At 40.3% G+C, this 13101-nt stretch overlaps 1 protein-coding gene across 1 annotated transcript; it reads right to left on the reverse strand.

Annotated features, from left to right (window-relative positions):
- Positions 1 to 6582: 6582 nt before the first annotated feature.
- On the reverse strand, positions 6583 to 9835 carry LOC131018075 (uncharacterized; the record flags this gene model as incomplete). Its single annotated transcript, XM_057946800.1, has 3 exons — positions 6583 to 6833; positions 7644 to 7909; positions 9370 to 9835. Coding segments are annotated over 3 exons (870 nt in total), but the record flags the coding sequence as incomplete, so codon positions are not given.
- Between the last annotated feature and the right edge of the window lie 3266 nt (positions 9836 to 13101).

Here is a 13101-nt window from a genome sequence, read left to right on the forward strand (position 1 = left end):
GTCTGAATATCTGGTGAGCTTGAAGTCATCGTCAGCTGGGTACCACAATCCTAAGTTGGGCGTGCCTTTGAGATATCGCAAAATTCGTTTTGCAGCATCCATATGAGCTTCCTTTGGATCTAACTGATATCTTGCACAAACCCCGACTGCATATGCGTTGTCTGGTCTGCTCGCAGTCAAATACAACAATGATCCAATGATTTTTCTGTATTTGGTTGAAGATACAGATTTTCCTTCTGATCCTCGATCAACTTTCCAGTTTATGTTCATTGGGATCTTGACTGATTTCATGTACTGAATACCGAACTTGGAGATCAGTTCTTTGGCGTACTTTGACTGATTGATCAGTATTCATTTGCTGGTCTACTTGACTTGTAATCTAAGAAAAAAATTCATTTCTCCCATCATGGACATTTGAAACTTGTTAGTCATGATATCAACAAACTTCTTGCACATGCGTTCGGATTTGGATCCGAAGATTATGTTATCAACATAAATCTGATCAAGTAGGAGATCTTCTCCTTCCTTGAGAGTGAACAATGTTCGGTCCACTGATCCTTTCTTGAACCCTTGTTCAACAAGATACTAAAAAAGAGTATCATACCATGCTCTTGGAGCTTGTTTCAAGCCATAGAGCGCTTTCTTTAGCTTATACACCTTTTCTGGTCCTGCAACCTAAAAACCTGGAGGTTGTTCCACGTAGACTTCATCGGTGAGCACTCCATTGAGAAATGCGCACTTCACATCCATTTGGTATACCTTGAATCCTTTGTGAGCTGCGAAGGCTAAGAAGAGCCTGACTGCTTCAAATCTGGCAACTAGGGCAAAGGTCTCATCGTAGTCGATTCCTTCTTCTTGACTGTAACCTTTTGCTACTAGCCTTGCTTTGTTTCTCACAACATTTTCTTCTTCGTCTTTCTTGTTTTTGAAAATCTATTTCAAACCAATCACCTTTCCATCGTCTGGTCGATCTACAAGCTCCCAAACTAAATTCTGATTGAATTCATTGAGTTCTTCTTGCATTGTAACGACCCATTAAGTGGACTTCAGAGCTTCTTCGACATCCTTGGGCTCTGTAGTTGATAAGAATTAGCTGAAATTCTTATCTTCGTTGATGCAGTTCTGGTTGATATCAAGGACGAGATTGTACATTGATCTTCAAGTCTTTACTCCGTCTGATGGTTCTCCAATGATGTTCTCCTTTGAATGAAGTTCAAACCATCTTTGATAGTTCTTGATCTCTTCTGGTGATGGTGGAGGTTCTTCAGTCAGAATGGTTCTGAATCGTTGAGCGTTTGCTTGAGCAGGGGAGAGTTGAACTGGAGCTTCTTTGACATGTTCAACTCATTCTTCGGCTACTGGAGTTCCCCCTTGACTGATGCCATATGCTGTGGCTCCAGTCTGAGCTTCAGACCTTTGACTGATCTTCTGATAGTAAAGCTTTTCAGTATCTTCTTCTTTTCCTGGTCCCCACACCAAAACTGTGGAAGGTTCAGTGTTGTTAATTTTAGTTCTGAAAACTTCAGTGTTCTCAACACTTCTTTCAGTTTCCTGTTTCCTGAATTCATCAGTAGACTCATCAAAAACAACATGTGGTGTTTCTTCAACACAAAGAGTTTGAGAGTTAAACACTCGATAGGCTTTGCTAGATCGTTCTGTTCCAGAGTATCCAAGAAATATTCCTGGATCAGCCTTGCTATCAAATGTGTTTAATCTTCTCTTATCATTATTGTGGATTAAACACCTAGAACCGAAAGCATGATAATATGAGATTGAAGGCTTCATGTTCTTCCATAGCTCGTATGGAGTTTTCCCATGTCTTTGAGTAAGGAAGGAGCGATTTTGCGTGTAGCATGCGTTGTTGACTGCTTCGGCCCAAAACTTCAAAGGGAGTTTTGATTCGGCTAGCATTGTCCTTGCTGCTTCCTTCCAAGACCTGTTTCTTCTTTCTGTTACTCCGTTTTGTTGAGGAGTCCTTGCTGCAGAAGTTTGATGATTGATTCCTTATTTCTCACAATAGTCACGTATGACAGTATTGAGGAATTCAGACCCTCGATCTGATCTGATGCTGATGATGTTGACTTCCTTTTCAACGCTTAGTCTTCTAAGCAGTTTTGGCAATTCCAACAGTGTCTCTCTCTTGGTATAGAAAAAGATAACCCAAGTATATTGTAATACTTCCTACCGTTGTAACTTCTGGGAGAGATTGGGTCAAACAGATCCATGTGAAGTAGTTGAATAATTCTTCCAGAGGAGTGTCCTGCCTTTGACTTGAATGACGTCCTGGTCTGCTTTTCTCTTTGACATGCTTCACATTCTTGCTTCTTCTGGAACACAATAGAAGGTAAACCTTCTACCAGTTGATGTTTAGCAAGCTTGTTGATCATTTTGAAGTTGAGGTGGTTGAGTCTCCTGTGCCACAACTAGTTGAGCTCTGAGCTACTTTTGCTGATCAGACATGTTTCTGGAGGGCTATCTTCCCATGAGAAGACATAGAGACTTCCTTGTCTGATCCCTCTCAGAACCACCTTTCTTTAGCTGTTTCTGACAGTGAATTCATCCTTTTTGATCTTCACTACGAAACCGCTGTCACAAAATTGACTCACAGACAACAAATTATATTTTAAACCAGAAACAAAGCTAACATTACTGATACTGGCGTTACCCATGTCGAGTACACCATAGCCTTTTGTTTCTCCGATTGAGTTGTCTCCGAATGCAACTTTTGATCCAGCTTTCTGAACATATTGAGTTAGATATTCTTTGTAGCCCGTCATGTGCTTCGAACAACCACTATCCAGATACCATGTTCTGATTGAAGCTTTAACTTCTTCATTCTTTTTGTGTTTCCTGTTTTTGACTTACAAGGAAGAGTTAATTTAGGTACCCAATCAATGTTTGGGTCCTTCATTGTTAGCTCGTGTTCCTTTTGGAACCCATTAGAGATGTCAATGCAGCCCGAAACCCATAGGCCGGCCTGAATAACCCGAAAAAATTAGAGGGTTAGGGTCGAAAAATCGCAACCCGAAAAAACCTCCAGCCCGATTAGCCCGCACCCAACTAACCCGGAACCCGATAGGGCTAGCCCAAAAACCCGATGGGCTGACAGAATTCTGACTGATGCATCCAGTTACAACTTCTGCTATGTTTAGATCTATGATATTTGCTTAAATATATATATGTAGCCTCATTTAAAAAAGTGAAATTAATTAGTTAGAATATATATGTGTGTGTGTGTGTGTGTGTGTGTGTGTGTGTGTGTGTGTGTGTGTGTGTGTGCAATCTCATTAAAAAAAGTGAAATTAATTACAGATTTTTTGTAGAAATTGATTATTAGTATCTCATTAGTTAGAAATTAATTATTAGTATCTCATTTTAAAGTGATACCAATTTTTTTTTTCTGTCAATGAGACGTGCATGGCAAATCCACTAATTATTAAGTAATAATCCAGATTGATTCTAGTGTGCATTGATACATGTTAAATTTTACTAACTCATTTTAATATAATTTTGTTTATGTAATCTTGAATACCTTATATTTTTACATTTCACGCTTTGCTATATAATTTATATCTTTAATATCTATATATATTTTATACATTATACATTAGATCATTAGGAATAATAAAATACAAATGATAATTTTATTTTTACGCCTTTAACCTGATTAGCCCGATGGGCTAGCCCGAAACCCGAAAGTTTAGGGTTAGGGTTGAAGATTTACAACCCGAAAAAATCTCCAACCCGATTAGCCCGCACCCGACCAACCCGGAACCCGATAGGGCTAGCCCGAAAACCCGGTGGGCTGGCCCGATTGACATCCCTAGAACCTATATCTGCTTCAGAATTGGTCTTGGTGTTGATCTCTTGCGCTTTGCTGGTTGTCTAACTGAAGTGGTTGGTGCTTCAGTTGGCACATGAACAATCTTCTGTTGAGCTTTCCTTTTGAGAACCTCACTCTTGTAGAAGCTTTGTCTGATGAGTTGTTGAGGTCTTCTTTGCTCTACAGAGTATCTCCCTTGAGATACTTGAGTCATTCTAGACTGATGGAGACTTGACTGATGTTGTGGAACATGAGTCATATGATGTCCAATTGCTTGTCGTCGTGATTGGTGTTTGGCTCGTCTGGACCTATCATGGCTTTGTCTCCAGGGATGTTGTTATATTCTGAACTGAACTGGTTTCAGTTTCTGACTGATGTTGTTGTTCTTTCCCCTGGACTGGTGAGGAAGATTCTTCTTGAGTCCTGATGTTCCTTGCCCAATCTTTGATTGAAATCTGCTTTCCAGTCTTCTCAGTAGGATGATCTGGTTGGGGGCCTCCTTTGCTCGTCTGTAGCTTTGTGGAGGAGGAACATTTGTTCTTGCCATCAGCTTGCATTTCCGAACTTCATCCATATCATGATATCTTGATTCTTCTGAAGTGTTGTTTTCAGAAGCATCATCCCCTTCGTTGATCATGATATTATTTCCTTTATCAGTTGAAGCAACCTTTCCTCCAATGCTTTCAACGAGACCTTTTGAAGGAAAGTTGGTTATCATGGGAGACTTTATCATGCAGTCCTTGACTGTTTATTCCAGTTTGTGATTGAGCCTCTTGATCTCATGAGATGCTCTGTCACACTCTGAATTAGAAACTCTAAGCTTCTCTTCCAGTCGACTGTTCTCCATGATCAGTTGATCAATACAAGTTTCATCCGGAAAGTAGATGATTGTCTGATTCTTGGCCCGTTCATCATTGATCTCCTTTTCCATTTTCTGATTCTGCTTGAGGAGATCTTCGAATATTTTCCTCAATTGACAGTGATCAGTCATGAGCTGATCGAACTCGTCAGTTTCATCGGCTAAGCTTTCTCCAGATTCTGAATGATCTCCTGAAAACACCAGGGAGTTATCAGTATAAGGAGTTTTTGAGTCAGAGTTTACCTCTAGGCCGTTCATTCCATTGTCATAGCTATTGTCGGCCACGCTTTCGGTTTCGTTGGCCATCAGGGCTTGGCTCTCATCATTTGAGTTGGTAGAATTGAAGTCGGATGATTCTGATGTTTCTATAGAAGATCCAGCATCGTCAGCAACCATCGCTTTTTTCTTCGCATATTTGCGGTCTTTCTTGGCTTTCAGCTCCTTGCGCTCAGACTGAGTCAGTTCAGGGCATTCAGTTCGAAAATGCCCTTTCTTTTTGCATCCAAAGCATTCCACATCTTTCAAGTCGAAAGCGGTTGATTTTCTTTCTCCGCTTCTGTTAGTGGAATATCTGGAGTTGCTTTCTTTTTCCTTTCCTTTGTAGTGCTGGTTGTGGAACCTCCTGTACTTGCGGAATTTGGATTCCATCTTGTTGAATCTTTCAGTCAACAAGGCATATTGACTGAAGAAGTCTTCGGGCTTGAGTTCCGCTGGTTCCCTTGTGCTCTTCTTGCTTTCTTTTGCTGAAGCTTTCAGTGCTACTCCTTTTGAGGTTGATGGACCATCTTCGTTTGATCCTCCAATCTTCTTGATTCCAAGATTTCTCTGGATGTCAAACTCATTTGCCAAGAGGTCAGAGAAGAGCTTGTTTGTCGGGAGCTGATTGAATCCAGACTTGTTCTGATGAGCAACTGAATATATCTGCCAATCTCCTCGCGGAAGTGCTCGAAGAATCTTCAGGTTGATTTCTCGTTGAGTGTATTTGTCCTTCGAGATGGATTGAACTTCGTTCAGGATTTGATTGAATCTGAGTTCCATCTCGTCGACAGATTCATTCTTGAGCATGAGGAAGGAGTCGAATTTCTGACAGGTAGGGGTGCCAAAATGGGCCGAGTATGGCCCGGCCCGCCCGTAGTTTTGGCCGGGCTGGGCTAGGATTTTCAAGGCCCAAAAAAATCCGGGCCTCCCTGGCCCGGCCCATGCGGCCCGCCGGGTCACGCGGCCCGTGGGCCAAAAAGCCCGCCGGGCTTTCGGGCCCAAATCGGCCCGTCAGTATAGTAGGTGAAAATTTCAAAAATTTATATCTCCTCCCAAATCCCAATGGACCCAACCCAATCTAAGTCCATTTCTTCAATTGACGACAATGACGAGTCAAAGTCTAACTTAAGATTTAAATTACCAATCAACAATCAATATTAAATTATTTTTACTTGAAAGATTTATTTATTTTTGATTATTTTTTGTGGTTGTTATTTGATTCCAATTGATTTGATTACTGTATTGATTCATTTGTGAACACTACAAGAAAAATGCTAATAGACAACATGCGAAGCATATCATCTATTTGAAAATCGCATGTCATCTATGTAGGTGTAGTCTATTAGGGGCGCTAATAGACAACGCGCATGCGCATGTCGTCTATTAGCTAATAGACGACATGCGCATGCGCGTTGTCTATTAGCTAATAGACAACATGCGCATGCGCGTTGTCTATCAGCTGATAGACAACACGCATGCGCATGTCGTCTATCAGCTAATAGACAACGAGAACATGCGCGTTGTCTATTCGTTTAATTTTTTAATTTTTTATTTTAATTCTGCAGTTATACTTAAATTTCCTATTTTTTCAAATAAATATTTTATTAAATCCAAAAATTCATAATAAATAATTTAAAATATATACACGAATAATAAAAAGGTCATTCATTAATTTCAAATATTCTTTATCATCCTACATTGAAAAAGTATCCATTATACAATCATCCTACATCAAATCCAATAAAATATTGTTGATCATAAAAATGCCTCTTCTCGTTTCCTTTTGGTTTCAGTCACTTTAGCTGCTTGTTTCTCTTGCTTCTCCTGCCACTTCTTTGTTTGATTCGTCTGATCACTTAAGAAATATTCTCCACTTTCCAGTAGCAAATCAACCTGACATTACTCAAATGGCAAAATTAAAGAATGGAACGCCTACAATATTTTTTTTTTTATCTATCTAGGTTAATAGTCAAAAGAAACACCCCTTAAAAGGAGTAAGTAAGGCCAATATACTGATATGGAAGAGATGTGTTGCACTCTTTCATAGCCTAACATGCTTCAATCACAACATAAATTTTAACCAAAGTTAATATAAGTGCATACGTGCATGGCATTTCACATAGTTACCTTATGATTATATATCTACATGGTGTGTGTGTGTGTGTTCATATTATAATTCTTTTTTAAATATATAATTATGTAGAATTGTAGTTTAATTGTAGTGAGAATGCCAACAAATTAAGAACCATATATTGTCGGCTTGTGGTTGGTAAATGACTAATGCAAGCAAATCTCAAGTTTAAATGAATTAGTTTCCAAACATGGAAACTTGAAATAGAAATGTTTCTAAACAGAAAACAACAGATTAATTATTAGATATTGAAATGAAACTATACCTACCAAATTAGACAAAAATTCATGTGTCTTAATCCCAAACGCACATATATGCTGGTGCGCCTACTGTGATTCTGCTTAATTTAAATACTGGTTTTATAATATCAATCTTCTTATAATTTTAGCTAGTAAAACAGATGTATGAGCACAAATGACAGTTTTTTCATTTCGTAAACTGTACAAAATTGTATCCTCATAAGTCACATTTTATTATTATATATTATTATTATTATTATTATTATTATTAAAAGTGATCACTTTTAAGAAAAAGTGATGAGTTATAGTTTGAGGATTTTGGTTTCTGGTTACCTTTAGGTGATACTTTCTCTGCAACAGTTGTCGGCCCATGCCGGTGTAGATGCCGCAGACCCACCATGCGAACAGCAAGCCTTCGGTTAGGAGGCAGGCTGTATCCGGATCTATGCCGTTGCATGCTGCTGTGGCAATAGCAAGAGCAATGCCACCTTCAATGCATACTGCGTGGCCGATGCACGCGCTTCGCTCAGGGATGTCATCGTTCAAGGTTGTAACGTTGCGCCCGAACAGGACACAGGGGCAAAACAATCCAGTTAGGCCTGCATTTGGAGAAGATTGAAACCATTTTCCTCAAACAAGATCAAGATTGGAGTGGGATACAGAACCATATTCAATGACTAGAATCACATTGTTGTCAAATGATTAGAAGTAGAGTTGCCAGTTTAAGCATGGATCAAATCACACAGAACGAAGAAAGCAAGGCCAACATGTCAAACACAATCAGCCTCCTATGAACTACACAAATAAGAAACATTTATCTGCCGGGGGCGAGTAGCTCGGTGGTAAAGTTTGTCCACAATGTTCACATCTAGGAGCATTTATCTGATGGGGGAAGACATCAGCAGGCATGTTAGAAACATAATAAGCAGAACATATAAACTTCAAGAATTTGAGATTGGGTATGGTGATTTTGAAGGTCAGATCCTACATAAATCAAATTCACACTCAATGTTTAACCAAGCTGCAGATCACTAAGCAGAAAAAAAACATGATAAAAGTTAACCAGCTAAAGACCACATTATCTTAGAACACACTTCCATAAACTTACATCTGTAACCCCCAAATTCAATCCAGGATCAATTTTGGAATTGGATCCTATTATTACTTAGCTAGCATCATCATTTTCTTCTTCCTCTCTTCAACTTTATGTCATCCCATTTGGGGTTGGATCTTATCATCACTTAGCCTAACTTCATCATTCAAATTTGGCATTTTCCACTGTTCACACACTTTCTCATCTCAACATATACTCCCCCATGACCATACCACCGCCCATCAACATATACTCCCCCATGACATAATGTGAATAAAATATAAGTAAGTGCTTGGCAAAACTATATAAGACTCCTATTTCGCAGCTAAATCCATTCATCCCAATGGCCAAGCTTTGTCCAGAGCTCACATTTACAAATTTCACATATCAGCTCACTAGTCAAGAGATACAAGTTTGAAAAAACTATTTTAGAGAATTTACTATGAATGAATTGCTTTATGCATTCTTTCACCAACAATGGCCGGGGTTGACAATCTCACAATGCTAGACAAGGATCATCCAAATAATATATCTAATTAAGTTATCATGCCTCTATTCCATCAAAGCAATAGACTAGATGGCACACCCTGTCAAATAGTTTCAGCAGGCACTGCTACAGATGCCCCCTTCGATTCCCTAGATTAGTCAATTTTTTAGGATTAGCTTCTACTTTCGTACTATTATATACTCCTAGTCTCCTACACATATTCAGACATTTTACACTGAATAGCCCAAAATGTTGTTTGCGTTGTTGGACCAAAATCACACATAATCCCAAACTGATCGAAAATCCTAACTTACATAAACAGAAAAACAAATTGGTAATCAGGAGTTCCCTTTGTTGGACCAAAATCACACATAATCCCAAACTGATCGAAAATCCTAACTTACATAAACAGAAAAACAAATTGGTAATCAGGAGTTCCCTTTCAGCAAATAATCGATCAATAAATTTATGAAACGCACCGGAGTGGAGAAGAATGGAGAAGAATCGATCAATAGTTGGAGAAGAATGGAGAAAGGCGAGCTTGGGCGGGCCGGAGAGTGCATACGTCAATGGTGAAACCTGGAGCTCAGCCCTCCGAATAAAATCAATCCGGCAGCTTTGGGAACGTCTCTGGGGCGGAGATGGGCAGCACAATATCGCGGCAAGGGCCTCGCGGTGGTGGCTCTTCACGGCGGCGGCAAGGGCTTCGCCTAATCCATTTGCCGAGGCGGAGATGGGCGGCAAAATCGATCGACGAGGGGGGTGAGGCGTCAGGTGGTGCGGTGGGTGAAGCGCTGGTGGGTGAGACAGTGGCTGGTGCGACGGACGGTGGCTGCGACAGTGACGGACGGCGGAGATTTTGTTTGAAATTTCAAACTCACGAGATTTGCAGAGCGGCGGCGCGAGAGAGTGTGAAACACCTAAACCTAATTTGACATTTCTAACTCACGAGTCACGACGAGCAGCTTGTACGTCGTCTATTGGATTAAAGACGACATGGATCCTCCCTCGTCGTGTATTAGCGTCCTCAGCATGCACATAGACGACACGCGGCCATCTCTTGTCGTCTATTCATATAATAGACGACGCGCTTTGTCGTTTGTCGTGTAAAAGCTCGGTCATAGACAACCTACAAGAGAAAATATGTCGTCTATTGACATATAGACAACATTTTTCGTTGCATGTCGTCTATAACGCGTCATCTATGACCATAATTCTTGTAGTGGAATAAATCGTTTTCAATTTTTGTTGTTTTTGCAATTAGATTTTGTTTTTTACTTGTATTCATATTGTTTACATTTAGTTTTAGTCATATTTGTTTACATTTAATTTTAGTCAATTACGTAATTTAGATGTAGATTGTTTAAGGCCCTTTTTATTTCATCGAATTTGTCTTCAATTTTTTTCTTTAAATTTGATTTAATTTATTAATTTTTGGAACTATATATATATATATATATATATATATTAATTTATTATTTTCGGCCTGTTTTGGCCCGGCCCGCCCGGCGGCCCGTATAGGGCCGGGCTGGGCTTCATTGTTCGAGGCCCGCTGAAATTTTGGGCCGGCCCGACCCGGCCCAAAAAATTGCCTAGGCCCGCTGGGTTGGGCCGGGCCGGGCCGGGCCATTCTTTCAAGAATGTCCCACATCTCCTTTGCAGTTTTGCACTTGATGATCTTGGTGACATGCTTGTCTGGAACCGTGCCGGAGATGATGCTTTTGGCGAGGTTGTCTAGCTCATCTTGCTTCCTTTCTTCTGTGGTGAAGTCTGCCTTCTGCTTGATCTGGACCTCATCGTATGGATCCTGAGCTGGGTCAACTGGAACACTTTTGACAATTTCGGTGATGATGATTGGTCCGTTGGTGATGACTTCCCACATTCGGCAATGCCGAGCTGTGAGGAAGCTTTCAAGCCGAAACTTCCATATATCGTATTTTTCAATACTAAACATAGGTAGAGAGGATATTCTACTGTGGTTAGTCTCCATCAAAAAAGAGAGAACATGTAACAATAGATAAGGAAAATAGCAAGCACTTTTTTGAAAGAGAAAAGTTTTTCGAGACCTTCAAGAAAAAAGATCTAGTTCAACTAGAACCTAATCAGAAACAGAATTGTTCTTGCGAACAACCTGCTCTGATACCAATCGTTAGGTTCGGAGGGTCTCGAATAGGTGTATGGGGGGGGAATACACCTATAGGCTATTTTTAAACAAGAAGGGAAGATCTCAATACAGAGATCAAAACGAAACTTTAATCACAAACACAAAAACCTATTTATTGAAAAGAGATTTGATCCAAACAGGGTTGACGACTGATACTGAAAAACTCTTCAGTAAGGAGTTATCAGTTAAGTTGAAAGAACTTAACTAATGCACGTAAGGCTTCAGTCGAGTTTGATAAACATAGATGTTATAAATGTTATTGACTATCAGAAGATAGATCAGTCAGACTGATAACACATGCATCGGAAAACTTTTATTTCGCAACAGCCTTTGAGTTGAGCACGTTGTTAGTCTTAAGTTTCTCTTTGCAATTAATCAGTTTTCAGTTTACAAAATGAAGAGCACAAGTAAGAACGTAAGTACTGAAAGCTGTAAATAACACATAGATTTTTACGTGGTTCAGAAAACAATTCCTAAATCCACGGTCGGTTGATCAGACCAACAACTTCACTCTGCAAGTGCTTACGGGTGCACTGCAAACCGATGCTAGTGCTTACGGGAGCACAACAAATCAAACTGTGTGCTTGCGGGTGCACACAACCGAATCAACTGAAGATCCAATCTTCAGTACCAACACACCTTGTTAGATTTCTCACTCCTAGCACGAACTGGCACTAGGATCTCACGGAGACAGAGTGTTAGGTCCTGAGGGTCTCGAATAGGTGTATGAGGGGGGGGGAATACACCTATAGGCTATTTTGCAAATTAATCTACTGACCTCAATCAGAGGGATCTCAGTCAGAGATCAAAACGAAACTTTACATGCAAACAAAGACACCTGTTTTACTGAAAGCAGTTTTGACCAAACAGGGTTGACGACTGATACTGAAAGCTCTTCAGTAAAGAGTTATCAGTTAAGTTGCTGGAACTTAACTGATGCAAGTAAGGGCTTCAGTCGTGTTTGCTAAAACAGAGATGATATCACTCTTCCTGACTCTCAGAGGATAGTTCAGTCAGACCGATATCATACGCAGCAGAAATTAAACTTAGTTTCGAAATAGCCTCGGTGGAGCAAGTTGTTGGTTATGGTTTCTCTTTGCAGTTAGTCAGTGTTCAGTTTTATCAATTGAAATAACACAAGTAAGAATGTAAAACTGAAAGCTGTAAACAACACAGAGACTTTTACGTGGTTCGGAAAAACCCTTGCCTACATCCACGGTTGGTTGATCAGACCAACAATCCACTCCGCAAGTGCTTAACAGGTGCACTGCAAACCGAACCGTGTGCTTGCCGGGTGCACACAACCGTACACCGAAGAAAACCCTTCTCCAGTACCCGCGCTTCACTCGCGTAGGATTTCCCTTGCTTAACACAACCCGTGCTAAGACTCTCAGAGTCAGAAAACCCTTCTGACCTCCGAATCACTCAAAACACTCTTATGGGGGGAGGTTTGAACGAGTGCCAACTATACTTATAAAGAACAAGTTCTTTGAAACAAGTTTGATCTTTGGCTTCTGGGTAAACAGATATATGCCTAGGGTCTAAGAGAATGTATGTAATCAGCAGTGACTGATTTTGGCTTTGGAATTCTCTTCTTCGATTCAAGCTTTGGGGAGTTTAAGCTTAAGGCTGAGTAGCAATTTCGGCAGAGCTTCAGCTTATGTTGTTGAATCGGTGAAGGTTGAAGTGATCCTCGAGCGCTATTTGTAGGAGAACTCTTGAATAGACCCGTTGGCGTAAATCGTCCTCAAGATTTCTTCCGTTGGAGAGCAATTCGAATTTGGGCTGAGGCTTCAATCCTCGAGGTTCCTTGTCTGGGTGGAAACGGCTCTCTTTGATGGACAGGAGATGTGACGTCTCTGAAAAGTAACCACCCGATAGGAATGACCTCTGCAGAAATAAGATCCTGAGATCTCTGCATTTAATGCGGCTGTACTTTGTGAGTACGTGGCTTTCTCTGAACGTTGGAAGATCAGTCCTAGGAGGAATGTTCAACTGATACTTGACTTTAGTATCAGTCCTTTGCGCGCATTAAGTTATCAGTCTT

The sequence above is a fragment of the Salvia miltiorrhiza genome, chromosome 3 (assembly GCF_028751815.1).
Source record: "Salvia miltiorrhiza cultivar Shanhuang (shh) chromosome 3, IMPLAD_Smil_shh, whole genome shotgun sequence".
In the NCBI taxonomy this organism is placed as follows: domain Eukaryota; kingdom Viridiplantae; phylum Streptophyta; class Magnoliopsida; order Lamiales; family Lamiaceae; genus Salvia; species Salvia miltiorrhiza.